The 19,532-nt window shown below is 44.4% G+C and overlaps 1 protein-coding gene across 5 annotated transcripts in view; it reads right to left on the reverse strand.

Moving 5' to 3' along the window:
* Positions 1-1,603: 1,603 nt before the first annotated feature.
* NFILZ (NFIL3 like basic leucine zipper) overlaps positions 1,604-19,532 on the reverse strand; it is a 19,304-nt gene continuing 1,375 nt past the window's right edge. Inside the window, exons 2-4 of one of the 5 annotated variants that reach the window (XM_039858312.1) lie at positions 13,502-13,591; positions 5,004-5,102; positions 1,604-4,674 (exon numbers count right to left, since the gene is read on the reverse strand). In XM_039858312.1, coding sequence (XP_039714246.1) covers positions 3,790-4,659 — 870 coding nt within the window. In that variant the 5' untranslated portion in view covers positions 4,660-4,674; positions 5,004-5,102; positions 13,502-13,591 and the 3' untranslated portion in view covers positions 1,604-3,789. Of the gene's footprint in view, positions 4,675-5,003; positions 5,103-13,501; positions 14,342-15,572; positions 15,711-19,532 lie in introns of those variants that run through there. The other 4 variants (XM_039858327.1, XM_039858321.1, XM_039858303.1 and 1 more) reach the window with 4 other exon arrangements.

Below are 19,532 nucleotides of genomic sequence, written 5' to 3' on the forward strand. Positions count from 1 at the left end.
GATGGATAAATTTGGCTACATTCAATTTTCCAACTTTTGCACAACAAAACACACCAGGAATAAAATGAAAAAAAAAAGTAAAAAAATGATGTTCATGCATGACAAAAGATATATATATATATACACAGAATATAAAAAGAGCTTTGAGAAATCAATAAGGAAAAGGGAAATATCCCAGCAGAATAGGCAATCATAGATTAGGGAACCCACGTGGCCAATAGATTTTGACTAAGATGTTCAACAGAAAATGCAGGTTAAAATCATTTTGCACACCAGATTATCAAAAATCAAGCAGTTTATCAAAACCAAGTGATGGCAGAACACAAAATTCCTTTACATGCAAGGGACTGTCAATTGGAAATACCACTATATGGAACACTTCAGCAATATTAAGGTTGAAGAAAAGCAGCCATAAAATCCACGATTCCACTCCTGGGTATACACTATCAGTGGACTATGGCCCATAAGGCCAAATCTGGCCACACCTGTTTTGGAGAATAAAGTTTTATTGGAATCCAGCTCCACTCACTTGTTTCCATACTGTGTGCTTTCACACTACAATGACAGGGCAGAGTAGATGCAGCAGTGGACAGATGCGACAGTGTCACAGAGCCAAAAATGTTTACTCTTTGGCTCCCCCGTACAGGAAAAGCTTACCAATCCTGCTTTGCATTAATGCTTCTCAAACTTTAATGTGCATATGGATCTGCTAGGGATCTTATTAAAGTGTGGGTCTGGGAGTGGCCTGAGATTCTGCATTTTTAACAAGCTCCTGGATGATGCCAACTCTGCTGGTCTGTGGGCCACGATTTGGGTACCAAGGATCGAGGGAGCATAGGGTTCAGCCAAGATGTGCTTGTGAATCCTTATAGACAAGACAGAGAAAGGTGATCTCATTAGCATCTTCAACTCATTTTCTCTCTGCCCCTGCAATAACAAACAGATTGGGCAGTTTCATTTAATGTTTATTGCACAATCTACATGAAGCAGGAAGGGAATTTCATGCATTCATAGTCAAAGAGATCTTACCAGCCTTCAAGGATGAATGGAAGACAAAATGTAACTTGTGATTGAGCAATGTCTTAAAATTCAGTCCCCATGTAAAACACAAGTGTGACAGACATAACCCAAGGGGCCCATGAACATCACAGGGTAGAACATGGCACCAGAGTTCTTACAGCAGCAGTTCCCAGGCAGCCACGTGGAAGGTTGCCAGCTGTCTATTGGCTTTCAGAGGGCAGAGGTTACACTTGTGGTCCCAGAGCCCAGCACAGGAGAGTAATCGACATGTCTAGGGTGATGATCTAGATATTTGAGCGCGTTTCCTCTTGTAAACTCCTCAGTCTGGAGCACTTTCTCCCTTATCCATTTCCTGTCTGACACATAGTAGAAGTTCAAAAAATATTTGTTGATAAAATATATGTATTTGATTAATGAATAAATGATTCATATTCAGTTCCAGGATCCATTATTCATAAATACTATTGAAGAAAGAAATAATAAGGCAAAGGGAATATTAAAAAAAAGAGAGGACATTTCTCCTGATGAGAGCACTACTCTGGTGCTGGGAAAATGAGAGCTTTCTAAAAAAAAAAAAGGGCAGTTAATGTTTGTGGATGCTTGCTGTGTATGAAGTGCTCTGCACACAATAAATGAGATTTAATCTTCTCAAACCATCTGAGATAGATGTGTTGGTGGTTAGAGAGGAGTCTCCTTCCACCACACCAGCTACCCCCAAATATTGGGAAGGTGGGTTTAAGTGTCCCCCTGAGGTAAGAACAGGATCATGGGTAAAAGTTTGCTAAAAGTGAGTTTTGACTCTAGAGAAGGTATTAGAGTTTTGGAGGAAATGAGTTCTTTATCCCTAGAAGTATTCAAGTAGAAACTGAATGACCAATAGACTCTGGGGGCCCCTCTTGATGTGAGAATTCTATGATTTGCTTCAGGCAAATCCTTCTCTGGGCTTTTCCAGCTGGCACTGGAAGGTTAAAGAGGGGCTCTGTTGACCAAAGGTGGTCGGCCTTGCTCTCCTATATCCATGGAGTATGAGAGAACTGGGCCTAGACACCTCGGACATCTTGGACCCTGGCTAGGTGGCATCACCAAGAGAAAGCAGCAAGCCATACACATTTCCCAGCAGCAGGATGCTACACAGTCACCCTACTTCCTCTTTCCCTCTGTCTTTAGCATTTTTCAATATTCCTCCTGTCAGGGCCAAGGCTGCATTAAAGGCCTCTGTGCAGGATCAGTCACAGCCATGTGGCATCTTTGTGTTGAGAGCTGGCTCCTCTGCACCCCCAGTCTACCCCTCCTGGCTGGGGAGAGAGAGGCCAGAGTCCCCTCCTCCAGACAGCCATCCTTCCTCCTTCCCCAGGACACTCTTGGGAGATATGTCTCCAAGTCAAGCCCAAGGGTCTGGGAGAAGGCAGGGCACTGGGCACTCCCCACTCACCTGTGCCTGGGGGCAGTGGCTGAGCTGGCAGCGTAAGTCTTCAGAGCGGTAGGTGTTGGCTGAGCCCCCCACCCTATAGCTGACTGCTGCAGCTGTGACCAGCAGGATGGGAGGCTTGGCCAGGTTCTAATTTTTTGCTCCTGCTGGAGTGCTGAGCACAGGGTGAAGGACCAGAACAGATGGTGAGCAGGCAGAGGATGTCTGGACAGTGATGTAGGGGTTCCCTGCACGGCCTAGGGGAAGCAGGGCTCTTGGCCTGCACACATTTGTGATTGTGATAAGCCCAGGGTGGCCAAGAACTATCCCGGCCTGAGCTTGGTGGGGGTATACCTGAGGTCCAGTGACTGGCTGGCAGGGTCATCAAGGCCTCAGTGACTGCATCAGCCTAGAGGACTGCCCCCACCCCGAGATCTCTCCATAAGTGGAATTGGGTCTTTTTATCCTGAATCTAATAAAAGCTTTAAAATGACTTTTAAATAGAGGGTCCTGAGTGAGAAACTGAGAAGAGAGGGGGCTCTGATGAACTCTTGGGCTCCGGGGTCCCTGGGAGCCCCTTCCTGCAGAGAGGTGCCTTCTGGGAGTGTGTGTGCTGGGAGGAGAGGGCAGCGAGCAACTGGGGAGAGAGAGGAAACGGACCCCCCTCCCCCAGACGGTGCTGACCTCTTCCGGTGGCTCACAGTTCTGACCCAAGACACAGCCATCTGGAATGAGTTTGATTCCCAAACTGGATGGGAAGCAAGTCTCCAGAAGAGACTCTAAGAAATGATTCAGACATCCTGAAACATTACCTCCTTCTTCAGGATGGCCCTCAAGTGTGTCTATTTCCAAATCCCCACCACCACTCCCAGAACAGGAACCCCAAAGCCAGGAGGGCATCTTCACACTTGTCACTAAACTGAGGACAGAGGGAGGGGCAGAAAGATCATGAGTGGGTGAATGAGGGGACAAGTAAATTGTAAATAAATAAGTGAGGGAATGAATCAATAGCACAAGAATGAGCACAAGAATGAGTGATTAAATGAATAAATGGATGAAAGAAGAGATGGATGGATGGATCGATGAAAAAAATGAAGGAAAGAAGGAAGAAAAAGTTACTACCTAAAGCACATATTTTAAGCAGGACAGGAGCTATGGTATGATCCAAGATAGAATGCCATACCCTAACCCTAGGGTCCTGGACACTGAGAAGACGCCCTAGCCCGGGTACCGCCCCTGCTTCCCACAAGCCTTGCCCAGTTCTGAGACCTGGGTCAAGGCCAAGCCATTCATCACCCCAGATAAACCCATGCTCAGCCCAAAACACCCCTTGCAGGCTTGGCCCTGACCAGAGAAAGCTCTCAGAGGGGACCCTGGCTGCCCTTCCAGCCTCCAGGTCCTCGGCCTGAGGTTTGGGACTTGATGCGTAGTTTGTGGGGCAGGGAGGGCTGAGCCAGACCCTCAGGATGGTTCCCTGAAACTGGACAGGGCTCCCTGGGAAGCAACATCATGGGATAAGCAGTGGGTGTCAGCAACACATCAGAGGGCCCTGAGTCCCTGCAATCAGTTGGTACTGGCGACCACAGCCCCCAGCAGGGCCTGAGCTCAGGTCTGGGGCCCCTATGTTCACTCAAGAGGTGACAGCTGAAGAAGGTGGCTGGGAAGGCAGCCTGCAAGGCCATGTCCATTCTCTTGGGGTCAGGAGGAGCATGGTCCTGGGGGAAACTGGGTGAAGTAGCCAGGCTAGTCAACCTGTGAGCCATCAGGCAGCCTTGGAATCCTGGAACCCCAGTGTCCAGGGCACAAGGCCTCAAGAAGCAGCCATGGGAGCCAGGCAAAGATGGGAGTGGTTCAGCCCCGGGGCAGAGGTCTCCAGTCCAGGGGGATGCCCACAGCAGAGCCTGCAGGGAAAGAGTCCTGGCACCACCACCAGGGGGCAGAAGGCCAAAGTGATGCTTGAGCGCCCTCAGCTCAGCCCTGAGCAGAGCATTCTCCTCCAGCAGCGCCGCCAGCCTGCCCTCCAGAGCTGTGTCATTGAGACGGCGCTTCTCCCGAGATCTCTTGGCTGCTTCATTGTTCTTCCTTCTCTTCTCCCAGTAAACCGTGTCCTTCTTCTCTTCTGGCAGGAACTCCCGCTGCCGACGCACAGCCCGGCCCCTGCGTTGGGCTCCCGGAAAGGTCTTGCTGTGACCCTGGGGTTCATCTGGTAGGTCCAAAAGACTCACATCCATGGTTGCCTAGAGAACCTGGGGAACAAGAAAGAGGTCTTGGACTGGCAACAGGAGGCTGATCGGAATTACCTTATCCCTCTAATTTATCCCCCGCCATCCCCATTGGGGGAGGGGCGCAGGAAGGGTAGGCATTGGGCTGGAGGCCAGGGTGGAGGCAGAAAGAGAGGTATAGTGTAAAGAATGGAGAACTCATGGGATGGTTTGATGCCTGATGCAGATGCAGGTGAGGCCGCCAGAGAGACCACTGGCTGAGAAGGGCTTAAGGGCCAACTACAGTCATCATGGAGAGCTGGTTGGGCACTGTATCCTCAGGAGGATACAGGCTCCTTCCCACATGTTCTTACCACTGAGAAGGTCAGCAGACAAATGAAGGGCTCAGTTCGATCTGAGCTCCACGGGTAAGATTCTTGGAGGCCCCGAGGGGAATAGAAGAAAGCATGAACCTGGAAAGAGAGGGTATATGTCCATAGAGTTAATGTGAGCCCAGTCGAGGTCAGAAAATAACCCACAACTGATGAATTGTGCCCAGGTTGTACAGCAAGATCAGCATCTGTGGCTGGAGTTTTCCACCTGCCCATCCATCCACCTATCCGCACATTCAAAAGGTTATCTATTCACCCATCCAATTACTCAGCTGCGCATTTGTCCATTCTTCTACCAGCCTCTCCAACTAAATCACCATTCATTCATTTATTCATTTATCTACCCATCCAACCACTCATTCAAATATCCATCCATTCTCTATCCAATTGTACAATCTTCTATCTATCTACCGCCCACTCACTCTTCCACCCACCAAATGTTCTCTCATTCACAGATAGAGTCACTTAAAAAAATATTGTACGTACAGGTAACAAAAGAAAAATAGACAAATTTAACATCATAAAATTTTAAAAATTTTGTACATCAAAGACACCATTCACAGAAGAAAAAGGCAACCCAAACAATCAGAGAAAACATTTGGAAATCACATATCTGATAAAGAATTAACATCCAGCAGTCAAGATGATGGAATAGGTAAATGCTGTATGTGCCTCCCCCCATGACCACATGAAAATTACCACTAAATTATATAACAGTCAATCTGGAGAACCATCTAACAACTAGCTGATGGAACTCTTACAACTAAGGATAAAGGAAGAAACCACCTTGAGACTGTAGGTGGGGTGGATAGGTGAAATGAGCTGGTTTCACACCCACATGTGACAGTTGAATATCAGGAGAGATATCTCAGCTGCAGGAGTCCCCCTTGAGGAGCCAGGGGTCCCAGCCCCACACCAGACTCCAGGGTTCCAGGAAAAGGAGTCTCTACAAAAGCTGTCTGTGAAAATCAGCTGAAATGCATCCAGCCCCAGTGAGATGGAGGGCAGCTGAAAACCCAGATGTCCTCTTGAATGGCCTGCACACAGGTTAACTCTCTCACAAACACTCACCCTAAGCTTCAGCGAAGGGACGACAGCTCAAAAGGTGCCAGAGACATATGGGGGAGAAACCAAATTATGTGACTTCGGGGTAAGGGCCACCATGGTCCCTGTGTTGAGGCCTCCTCCCAATACAGCCTACTTGTGCAGGTGGGCAAGTCTCAATCTGCTTCAACCTGGTGAATGTCCCACGTTGGTGACTCTCTGGATTCTACTGCCCCCAACTCTCACACCTTCCTTGGCTCTTTTATAGGCTGTGCCTTGGCTGGTGCTTCAAGATTTCTTATGAAGTCTCCATGGTCTGAGGGCCACAGGCAAGCAGCAGCTTGCCTCAGTATGCTCTATGACTTGTGCTGAGTGGCCCTAGGCCAAATGCAGGTGGCAGCTGGCTCTGGGTCACAGCTTAGCCTCTCCATGTGCCTCTGGACCCAGCACAGAGAGCTACCTACCACAAATCGATTCGTAGCTCCTACCAGGTGGCCCCAGGCCAAGCATAGGAAGAGACTGAAATTGGCCTGCAACAGAGCCCCTCCCAAGAAGCCTGAGAACCAACACACCTGGTGACTGGCTTCAGACCACACCAGAGGACCACCCAACTAGCTCCACAATGGCACACACAAAAGGTGGTCTCAGCAGGCACCAGAGGCCCACAGAGGCGAATCTTGCTCCATGGAGTCAGCTCCGCTGGGGTCATGGCCAGTCCTCACAGCGAGTCAGCCTGAGGATCAATTCTACCCACTGACGTGCCAAGAGCAATCAAGGCTCAACTATAACATAAGAGTACACACAACTTACACAATGAACACTCTTGGAGTGCCCAGCTCAGGTGAAAAGGGGCACTGCACCACTGGGCCCCAAAGGACATCTTAGGCTACCATGCCAAGATTGGGAAACAAAGCAGATATACCTAATACATAGAAACAAACACACAGAGGCAGTCAAAATGAGGAGACAAGGAGACATGTTTGAATGAAAGAACAGAAGAAAACTCCAGGAAAAACTAAATGAAATGGAGGCAAGCAATCTACTGGATATGGAGTTTAAAACACTGGTTATAAAATGCTCGATGAACTTAGGAAAGAATAGATCAACTTAGTGCGAACCTCATCAGAGAGATAGTAAACATTAAAAAAATATAGAAACCATAAAAACCTAGCCAGAAATGAAGAATACAATAACTGAAATAAAGAATATACCAGAAAAAAATCAATAGCAGATTAGATGAAGTAGAAGACTGAATCGGCGACTTGGAAGACAAGGTAGCAGAAAACATCCAATCAGAATAGCAACAAGAAAAAAATCAAAAAAAAAAAAAAATGAGGGTAGTTTAAGGAGCCTCTGGGATAATCTCAAGAGTAACAACATTCACATCATAGGGGTACCAGCAGGAGAAAAAAGAAAGCAAACGATTGAAAATTTATTTGAAGAAACAATGATTGAAAACTTTCTTAACCTGGCAAAGGAAATAGATGCACAAGTTCAGAAAGCCCAGAGAGTCCTAAACAAAATGAACCCAAAGAGGTCCACACCAAAACACATGATAATTAAAATGCCAAAGGTTAAAGACAAAGAGAGAATCCAAAAAGCAGCAAAAAAAAAAAAAAAAAAGACATCTAGTTATCTACAAGGGAGCTCCCATAGGAATGTCAGCTGATTTCTTAATAGAAACTTTACAGGCCAGAAGGGATTGGCATGAAATATTAGAAGTGATGAAAAGCAAGGACCTACAATCAAGACAATTCACCCCAGCAAGGCTATCATTTAGAATTCAAGGAGAGATGAAAAGCTTTCTATACAAGAAAAAGCTAAAGGAATTCATCACCACCAAACCAGTATTACAAGAAATATTAAAGGGACTTCTTTAAGAAGAAGAAAAAAATATGAATAATAAAATGGCAATAACTACATACCTATCAATAACCACTTTAAAAGTAAATGGATTAAATGCTGCAATCAAAAAACATAGCATGGCCGAATGGATAAGAAGAAAAGATCCATACATATGCTGTCTACAAGATACCCATTTCAGATGAAAAGACACACAGACTGAAAGTTAACCAATAGAAAAAGGTATTTTATGCAAATGGAATGCAAAACAAAACTGGCATAGCAATACTTATATCAGACAAAATAATCTTTAAAGTAAAGGCTATAACAAGAGACAAAGACACTACATAATGATAAAGGGATCAATCCAACAAGAAGATATACCTATGTAAACATTTATGTACCCAATGTAAGAGCATCTAAATTTATAAAGCAAATATTGATGGATATAAAGGGGAAAATCAACAGTAAAATAGTAATTATAGAGGATTTTAACACCCATTCACATTAATGAATCTTTCATCCAGACAGAAAATCAGCAAGGAAACAGAGGCCTTAAGTGACATAGACCAGACGGATTTAATTGACAATTTTAAAACATTTCACCCCAAAGCAGCAGAGTACACATTCTTTTCAAGTACACATGGAACAATTTTCATTATAGACCATATGTTAGGCCAGAAAACACTTCCCAGTACAATTAAAACATCAGGCATGTTTTCGGACCAAAATGGTATAAAACTAGATATCAATTACAAGAAAAAACTGAATAACAAACAGACACATAGAGGCTAAACAACATGCTACTAAACAATGAATGGATTAACAATGAGATCTAGGAAGAAATCAAAAGATATCTTGAGACAAATAAAAATGAAAACACAATGACCCCAAATCAATGAGACACAGTGAAAGCAGATTTGTGAGAGAAATTCATAGCAACATAGTCATACCTCAAGAAACAAGAAAAATCTCCAATAAAAAAAATCTAACATTATAACTAAAGGAACTAGGGGGGAAAAGCCTAAGTTGAGTAAAGAAAGGAAATAATAAAGATCAGAGTAGAAATGAATAAAATAGAGTTTAAAAAAAACAATACAAAAGATCAATGAAACCAAGAGCTGGCCCTCTGAAAACATAAACAAAATTGATAAACCTTTAATCAGTATCACCAAGAAAAAAAAGAGAGGATCTAAATAAATAAATAAAATCAGAAATGAAAGAAGTGACAACTGACACTACAGAAATACACAGGATTATATTTCAATTATATGCCAACAAATTGTACAATTAGAAGAAATGGATACATTCCTAGAAACATACAATTTTCTAAGACTGAATCAAGAAGAAACAGAAAACCTGACCAGACCAATTACTACTGATGAAGTTGAATCAGTAATCAAAAAACTCCCAACAAATGAAAGTCCTGGGCTGAATGGCTTCACAGGTGTTTTACCAAACATTCAAATCAGATTTGACACCTATCTTTCTCAAACTTGTCCAAAAAAGTGAAGAAGATAGAAAGCTTCCAAGCTCATTTTATAAGGCCACCATTATACTGATTCCAAAACCAGACAAAGATATTACAAAAAAGAAAATTATAGGTCAATATTTCTGATGAATATAAATGCAAAAATTCTCAACAAAATATTAGGAAACCAAATTCAGCAATACATTAAAAAGATCATATGCCATGATTGAGTGAATTTATTCCTAGGATGCAAGGTTGGTTCAATATTCATAAATCAATTAATGTAATACACTACATAAACAAAATGAAGGATAAAAATCATATAGTCAAATCAATAGATGAGGAAAAAGCACTTGACTAAATCCAGAATCTATTTATGATAAAAAATCTCAGCAAAATGGGAATAGAGAGAACATACCTCAACATGTCACAGGTCATAAATGACAAACCTACAGCTAACAACATACTCAACAGTGAAAAGTTAAACTGTTTTCTTTAAGACTGGGAATGATAAAAAGATGTCCACTTTCACCACTTTTATTCAACATGGTATTGGAAGTCCTAGCCACAGGAATCAGACAAAAAAATAAATAAATAAAAGTCATCCAAATTGGAAAGGAAAGAGTAAAACTCATTATTTGCAGATGACGTGATATTGTATAGAAAGCACCCTAAAGATTCCACCGAAAAACTGCTAGAACTGATAAATAAGTTTAGTAAAGTAGCAGGATACAAAATTAACATTCAGAAATCAGTTACATTTTTATACACTAATAACGAGTTATCAGAAAGAGAAACAAAAAAAAAATCTCATTTACAAGTGCATCAAAAAATAAAATACTTATAAATAAATTTAACCAAGGAAATAAAAGACCTATTCTCAGAAAATCGTAAAATGTTGGAGAAAGAAATTAAAGAAGATACAAATAAATGGAAATATGTACTGTGCTTATGGATAGGAAGAATTAACACCATTAAAATGTCCATACTACCCAAAGCAATCCATAGATTCAATGTAATCCTTATCAAAATACCGATGGCATTTTTCACAGAAGAAGAACAATAATCCCCAAATTTATATGGAACCACAAAAGTTCCTGAATAACCATAGCAATGTTGAGAAAGAACAAAATTGGAGGTATCAGACTTCTTGATATCAAATTACGCTACAGGGTTATAGAAATCAAAACGGCATGGTATGGAATGGAATAGAGAGCTCAGAAATAAACCCATGACTATATGGCCAATTAATCTATGATAAAGGAGGCAAGAATATACAATGGGGTAAAGACACTCTTTTCAATAAATGGTGTTGGGGAAACTGACAAATACATGCAAAAAAAATGAAACTGGACTACCTTTTTACACTATATACAAGAATAATCCTTAAACCGATTAAAGACTTAAATGTCAGACAATGACGTAAAATTCCTAGAAGAAAACATAGGCAATAAACTCTCTGACATTGCTCTTGGTAATATTTTTTGATATATCTCCTTGGGCAAGGAAAATCAAAGAAAAAAGTGGGATATGTCATTTTTCGTAGCAAAGGAGGATTAATGTAGTAGATGGAATATGTTTGCTAATCAACTGACTTTAAGATAAGATTGGCCAGGCATCAAAAGCAAAAATAAACAAATGAGACTACATCAAACTAAATAGTTTTTTTTCACAGCAAAAGAACTATTAGCAACATAAAAAGACAACCTACCAATTGGGAGAACTATTCGCCAATAACACATTCAATAAAGGGTTAATATCTAAAATTTATAAAGCACTCATGTAACTTAATAGCAATAAAACAAACAATCCAATTGAAAAGTGGGTAGAGGACCTGAATAGACATTTCTCCAAAGAGGACATACAGATGACCAATAGACGTATGAAAAGATGCTCAACATCACTAATCATCAGGGAAATGAAATTCAGAACTATAGTGAGATATCACCTCACACCAATTTGATGGTTACTGTCAAAAAAAGAAGAAGGAGGAGGAGGAGGAGGAGGAGGGAGGGGGAAGGGGAAGAAGAAGGTAGCAAGTGTTGGCCAGGATGTGGAGAAACCTTGTGAACTGTTGGTAGGAATGTAAAATGGAGTTGCCATGTGGAAAACAGTATGGCGGCTCCTCAAAAAATGAAAAATAGAATTACCATATAATTCAGCAATCCCACTTCTGAGCATACTACCCAAAAGAATTGAAATCAGGGTCTCAAATATTTGTGCACTTATATTTATAGCAGCATTATTTGCGATAGCAAAGAGGTGGAAACAACACATGTCCAGTGATGGATGATTGGATAAGCAAAATGTGGTCTGTATATACAATAGAATAGTATTCATCCTAAAAGGGAAGCAAATTCTTCAATAGGCTACAACATGGATGAACCTTGAGGACATTATGTGTAATGAAATAAGCCAGTCACTAAAAGACAAACCGTGAGACTGAGTCTCCTTATATGAGGTACTTAGGGGAGTCGAAATCATAAAGACAAAGTGGAATGGTGGGTGCCAGAGACTAAAGGGAAAGGAAAAAGGGGAGTTATTGTTTAATGGGTACAAAGTTTCAATTTTACAAGACAAAGAGAGTGATAGGGATGGATGGTGGTGATAATTACACAACAATGGGAGTGTACTTAATAAAATGAAGAGCCTCTCTGCCTTCACAAAGACCCAAGTCTTACGGAAAAGATACGAGTAGGCATGACAATGAAGAAGGACATAGGCCCAGAAAGGGTATGTTATCTTCCCCAGTCTCACAGTAAGTCAGAGGAAAGACTAGGCTTTAAACCCAATCTGTCCAGTGCCGTCTGTTCTGTCACACCCTGTGGCCCGCTCATGGCTCTGAGGGGCTGCTGTGTCTGGCATTCTTGGCTGAGCTTAGGGGAAAAAACGCCCTATGGGGCTCTGCAGTCAGTGAGAACTCCTAGTCACAGGAGGGAATCCAGAGCCAAAGCCTGGAACTCCCCCAACACGAGAACACCTGGTCACTGGGGGAACTCCAGCACTGAAGCCCCAGAGCCCCTCTGAGTTCCACAGGCATCTGGGCCCACCCCACCTCCCTTGCTGGTGCTGGCTGCAGTAGAGGCTACCACGGTGGCCCACACACAGGGGCTAGAGCATCTGCAGTTCCTGTACCCTGGTACACAGGAGCCCGGTGGGGAACCCTAAGTTTGCACCTGCTTGCTACTCACATCCAGGCTTTGTTCCCAGCAGCCAGACCAACTAACACAATCTTGCTCAGTCCAAGTTCACTGACCCCTTTCAGACACCTGAGTCTACCCTGCCCTCGGTCATGAGTGTATTGAATTGAGGCTCAGGAGGCTAAGTGGCTGCCCTAGGATACCTGAAAATTTCCAAAGTAAACTCTCCGTATTCTCCACCCATCCTTCCCTCCCAACGCGATGCATGCCCCACCAACTCTGTCCCCAAAATTGCTACTGACACCTCTGGCATCCTCCTCCCCTGGGCCCACTCACCCCCACCTCCTACCAGTCCCCCCTTCACAGTTGACCCACACTTCTCCCCATCCCCACAGCTCTGGCCCCAGCCCTGGCATCTCCTATCCCACCTGGGCCCCCACCAGCCTCCATCCTGGTTCCCCCAAATCCTCCATTGGGCCAGAGGAGTCTTTTTAAAACTCGTTACCTTCAGCTTAAAACCTGTGGCGTGTGCTTATGAAAGTGTGAGCATCTTACACTCTTAAGAATAGTGCTCTCGTGCACCTCAGTTAACCTCCATCTTTTCCCCAGGGGGAGGGAGTAAATAAGCATGAATGTTTTTTGAGATGAACCAGTGAATGCATGAGTAGTTGAATAAATTAAAGAATGAGTAAAATGTGAGTGAAAGAATGCATGAGCACAGGAAGTAATGCTCGAGGGGCGGGGGCCGTGATGGTGGGACACAGTAAGCCTGAATGGGTCTTCTCCCCACTGAAGGACTGGGCCTGGGTCTTCCACCACCCATATAGCTCATTTGAGCCCTGGCCAAGACCAGCCTCCAGACCAGCTCTCGCTCAGGAACCCTTGTCCCAGTAGCCACAGCATCCTCCTGTCGCCTGCCCTGCCATGTCTTTAGGACCCCCAGATGGAGTCCAGATCACCATTCCAACTTCAAGGATACTAACCGGGGGCCAGGAGTCGAGGTGCACTAGTGTGGAGGTCGAAGGCACATGCCAGGGCCCTGGGGCCAGCATCCAGAAAGCACCACACTGGCACTAGGAGAGATAACAGGTGGCAGGCAAGCCCAGAGATGACTGAACCAGGGCCGCCTGGGGTGGAAAGGGGAGGAGACACAGCACAGATGTCCTGTAAGCTAAGTCACATAAGCAGATGCCTGAAGAAGAAGGCCGTGTGTGGGTTGATGGTCAGATAGAGGAGAGACAGGCTCAGTCTCCCTGCCCTGGTCCATCTTCTCGGTGGCTTGGCCTGAGGTCCCCCTAACCACTGCCCCCCATACCTCCACAGGAACTCAGAGGGAGATGGGGCAGTAGATAGCTCAGCTGCATGTGTTTATTTAGAGAAGATGCAGCGAGGGCTGGGCTGGGCCTTCCTGTGGTCACAGAGAAAGAACTAATGGCAAGTGGTGAGAACGAGGGGCTCTCCTTGTGAAACAGGGTGGGGGATGAGGAAACAGAAAGAGGGCCTCCCTCAGAGATGGTGTAGGCCAGCTCAACCCCGTCAGCTCCGTCAGTCTCTGCAGACTCCCGGACCTATGGCAATCAGAGCTCTGCTTGGTTCCCTTGAGTGACGGGGAGCTCATTCACTCTAGTCAGCCCCTGTGAGGCTGGGTGGGCTGTCAAGGTCAAGAAAGCTTTCCTGGAATGGAACTAAATTTCACCTTCACCGAGTCTTTATGTATTTGAATCAGTTCTCTCTTTGTGTCCATGAAAAACTTCTCCTCCCTCTGACCCCCAAAACGCTTTGAGGATTTGAAGAATTGATGCTCACATTCTCTTATTGTTACTCTAGTCTGCTTTCCTCCAAGAAAAGCAGTGATGTTTATAAAGCACCTACTCTGTGGCAGACACAGGCAATTTCTACCAAAAATGGAGGCCCTGAGAGGTCAAGTGTCCTGCCTGAGTCAGCACAGCCAGATTCCAGGCGTGACAGGCTCCAGGTTAACACACCAGGTTAAACCTTCCCACTTTTCCCATTCTCCCACTGAGGAAACACTTTTGAGTTAGTTTAGCACCTCTGAGGGGTAGAGGGCACTGTCCACAAAGGTAGAAAGGGTCCAGAAACCACGCAGTTAACCTGGTGCAGGACTGAGATGAGCACCTAAGCCACTGAGATGATGCAATATGTGGACGGAGTTAAGAGCATACCCCTGGGTTTACTGGGTTCATGTTCTCCTTCTTAGCTGAGCATGCTTGGGCAAGTCAGGTTACCTCTAAGAGCTTCCAATGCCCCATCTAAAATGAGGAAAATAGCAACACATACTCCCTCAGTTACATAAAGAATAAATGAGATTGTATGTGTTAGGAGACAGTACATAATAATAATACATGATCTACATTGCTATTTTTTATCTGGTGGTGGTGGTGTTAGAACCCTTTTCCATTGGGCATCTATTGCCAGACCCCTGTGCTGTTCTGTGTTGAGAATATCTATGAGAACACTCAGAGATCAATCAACACAATTGTGTCAGTTTACAGATGATGAACTTGGACTTCCTTTCAAGATGGCAGTCCAAATACACAATAAGACCTCCCCATTCTTTCCCAAACACTTAGCAATGATAAGAAAATGTTAACTTAAGCCAGACACCAAAGCAGAGGTGCCTGATGGCAATGGTGTCCCACCTGTGGAAGTACAGTGGCCCCTAATATATGAAGTCAAAAACACACACTCTCAGAAGACTCTGACCAGAGAGACATATCCTGAAGAGATGAAAAATTCACAACCACTTCATGAAGCTCCCACAAACTCCCCAACTGGAAGAATTTACATCAGAGAAAATAGAGAATATTATGCAGTCTTACAATCTATTAAAATGAATAAACGAAGTGACTCAAAAATATAAGGGATGGAATAACAGCCATAAAACAAGAACAGGAGGTCATAAAACAAAAACAAGCAGTTATAAATAAGAACTAGATAGAACTAAGATATGAAAAATATAGTTGCTACAAAACTTAAGAAATGGGTTGACTAGCAGAAGGGGAAACCAAGACCCAGATCTAGGAAGGAACTTACCATGGTCACATGAGATTTTATTGACAGAGATGGACCCAGAACCTGGAGCCCAGGTTTCAAAAGCCAATATCAAATATCTAAGTCAAGAGATGAGCATAGAGGTCATTTGTGGCTCTCCAAGGGTGTGTTGTGGTTTCCTCTTCTCTCTTTTCTGTTTTTCTTTTGTTTTCCTGTTATAAGGTTGTTGTCGAGGTGGACTTCACAGATCTTCCCTACTGAGAAACAGAGTTTCTTTCCCCTGACTGGCCAGGTGGGACAATGGGTATGGAGAAATGACCAGTCTTCTTCTCCCAAATTAGAATTTAATTAAACAAAATATTAATATCAGATGAGCTGACTGAGTGCAAATAAGAGAAATGGCCAATGTTGGCCATGGGGTGCTGGGTGGGTGACCTGATGTCTCTGAGCCTCAGATTTCTCATCTGTAAAGTGGGTTCAAGGGTCCCCATCACATGCAGATGTTTTGAAAAGTACATAGTAAGTTGTGTGTACAAGACATCTGGCATATCTCGGTGGTCTCACATGGAACATCTTCTAGGGGCTCCGCAACCCTTTTCTTTGAACCCAAAGACAAAAGCTACAGTTACATGGCAACTCAGTCATCAGTAGAGGAGAGAAAAATTTAAAATTTTGAAAAGACAGAAAAAAAGATGACTCACAAAAGAGAAGGTAGGCTGTCTCACAAAAACCCCCACCCATGTGACTAGAGGCAAGGCCACAAGATTACCCTTCGCTCCATGCTAAGGGGGGAGCTAGAAATTACCACAAACTCTCCAGTGGGTATAAGACTTCTTAACATCCACAGGCAAGAGGTGACATTTGTATGACCAATGAGCATCTAAATAAATTGTTCACATCCATCCCTCACAAGAGAAATACTTATTTGTTTTCATTTACAGTTTTTTTCCAGCTGAAATTGGAAAAAATTCAAAAAAGGATAAAACCCATTGCTAACAAGGTTGTGGTGAGATGGGCAGTTCTGTACCTAGAAGGTGGAGGGGTGAACTGCTTCCTGGAAAAACAATTAGGCAATATGAAACAAAGTTGGACTCATATGCTGTTTGAGGAATGGAAGTGTCACGTCCCTTCCACTTGAATCACTGTTCAAGGCATCTCTCTATTCTGGCCTTGGTTGTCTCAATATTCTTCATTAAACATGCTATTCTAGCCTGTTTGTTGAAAAGATGTTTTCTCACTTCTACATACTGTGCCTTCTGCCTGAAACATTCTCTCCCCTCATCTCTTTCCTGCTTAAATTTTACTCATACTTCAGGATTTAGCATAGATGGAACCTCATACAGGAAGCCCATCAGACTGACCCCTCCTAGCTAGGCCAGGAGCCTCTTCTGGACTCCTAGAGCCCTTTGGATTTCCACCTACATTACAGTGATCACTCTGGGTCTCCTTCCCCCATGTCCACAGGTCTCTGGAATAAGCACTTGATAAATACAGAAGGAATGAAATATTCGAAGAAGTGGGTATGCTCTGTGTAGTGCCAGAAGGTTGAGCCAGGAACACAGAGAAGGGGATGGAGGTACAGTTTGGGGCTGGCATCTGAAAGAATTTTCTGAGAATTCCAGCTTACTAACCCTGCAAAGGCTGCCATGAGAGGTAACGAAACGTCCCTCACAGGAGGTGTTCAAGTGTCAGAAACCACTTCCCTCGATCCCTCTCTGACTTCTCTACCACTCCCTGCCCAGACTCAGGGGACCCAGGATAAAGGTGTTCCAAGGTGGCTCTTTTCTAAGAAAGCTATCAGGGAGGAGAAGGACCCACAATGTCTGTTCCCATGGCCCTGGGCAGCCCAGCTCCTTCCCTGGAGGCAGGCACCACAAAGTCCCAAGAGGTGACACTCTTACCGGGTTCAGGGAGCCCGATGGAGCCTTAGGACCAGGCACCTGTGTGTAGAGGCTAGGGATGCTGTTCAACATCTTACAGTGTCTGGGACATGGAGGTTATCCTGCCCCAGATGTCTACAGTGTGTGGTGGGGACACCCTGCTTTAGGGGAAGTGCCTGCATCCCAGCCTGATTAATAAAGACATGCCCCATAGGTAGGCCTGGGACCAGCAGCTACTTGATCAGAGGTACTGGTGGTGGTAACCCTGGATCCCTGGGGTAGATCTCACATGGACCCAGCTGCCACTGTTTTACCTGTAAAAACAGGGGTGCCAAAAGACACTACGCACAGAGCGAAAGGCAACTCATGGAATCAGAAGAAATATGTGCAAATCACATATCTGATGAGGGATTAACATCCAGGATAAATAGAGAACTAAAACTTGAGAACAAAAATAAACATGTGATTTTAAAATGAGCAAAGGACTGGAATAGACATTTCTCCAAAGAAGATATATAAATGGCCAGCAAGCACATGAAAAGATGTTCAACGTCACTAATCATTAGGGAAATGTAAATCAAAACTATAAAGAAGTATCGCCTCACACTCCTGAAGATGGCAACTATCTAAAAGCAAAAACGAACAAACAAAAAAACCCAAAAAACAAAAAACAGAAAATAACGAGTACTGGCCAGGATGTGGAGAAATTAGAACTCTTGTGAATTGCTGGTGGGAATGTAAAATGGTGCAATCGCTGTGGAAAACAGTCTGGTGTTTCTTCAAAATTAAAAATAAAGCTACCGTATGATCCAGCAATTCAACTTCTGGGTACGTACTCAAAAGAATTGAAAGCAGGGTCTCATACACCTATTTGTGCACCTGTGTCCATAGCAGCATGATTCACAGTAGCTAGAATGTGGATGCATGCAACCCAAGTTTCTATTGACTGATCAATAGGTAAACAAAATATGTGTGTATTCAAACAATGGAATATTATGCAGCCTTCAAGAGGAAAGACATTCTGACACATGCTACAACATGGGTGAATTTGACATTATTCTCAGTGAAATAAGCCAGTCACAAAAAGACAACTACCGCATGATTCCATTTATATGAAATCCCTCGAGGAGTCAAATCCATAGAGACAGAATGTAGATAGTGGATGCCAGGGGCTGGGGCTGGGGATTTAGTGTTTAATGGAGACAGAGTTTCAGGTATGGGAGGATTTTGAAGAGTCCTGGGAATGAATGGTGGTCATGGATGGCTACACAACAATGTGAATATGCTCGATGCCACTGAACTGGATACTTAAAAAGGGTTAAGATGACATAGTTTACGTTGTGTGCATTTTACCACAATTTTTTAAATTGGATAAAAAGAAGTGTGTGTGGGGGCACTGTGCTGCTGGCCACGTCTGAGGCATGGGCTGGCATTTAAGCAGAGCTCCATACATGTCCTGCCCCAGTGGCTCCCACCTCTCTCAGGGTAAAAGCCCAAGTCCTCCCCACAGCCACAAGGCCCTGCCTCCATCGCCTCCCCACACTCACCTCCTCCTTCTCTCCCCGCCACTCTGCTCCAGCCACATGGGTCTCCTCAACGTGCCCCCAACACCCCAGACCTGTCCTGCCCCAGGGCCTTTGCACAGGCTGTTCCTGCTGCCTGAAGTGTCCTCCCATTTCAATAACTGCATGACTGGTCCCCTTTCTTGAGACCCATAACCCTCTCTGCTCCCCCAGGAGAGTCCCTGCACCCACCCAAACTCCTCAGCTTCACCTCAGACTTGCAGTTTTGGGAACAAGGCCTGGCCAGGGTAGGGGGTGGTCCCTGAGACACAAACCTCCAGCCTATTTGCTCCACATGAACCAGTAATTCCCACCCTCCGTGCCTGCCTTGGGCGAGTGTGGCCACCCCACTTCCTCTTACCTTCTGAGCAGGGCCCAGAGCCCCAGGCACCTGCTGCAGCCAGATGGTGGACACAAAGTAAACGTTGGAATGAAGGTGCAATATGAGGACAGAGAAAGAGGCGAGATGGAGGGAGACAGAGAGGAGGGAAAGAGATGGACAGAGAGACAGAGAAAGGCAGGAAGTGCAGAGAGGGAAGGAGAGAGGGAAGCGGGGTGGG

The sequence above is a fragment of the Pteropus medius genome, unplaced genomic scaffold (assembly GCF_902729225.1).
Source record: "Pteropus medius unplaced genomic scaffold, Ma_sr-lr_union100, whole genome shotgun sequence".
Taxonomy (NCBI): domain Eukaryota; kingdom Metazoa; phylum Chordata; class Mammalia; order Chiroptera; family Pteropodidae; genus Pteropus; species Pteropus medius.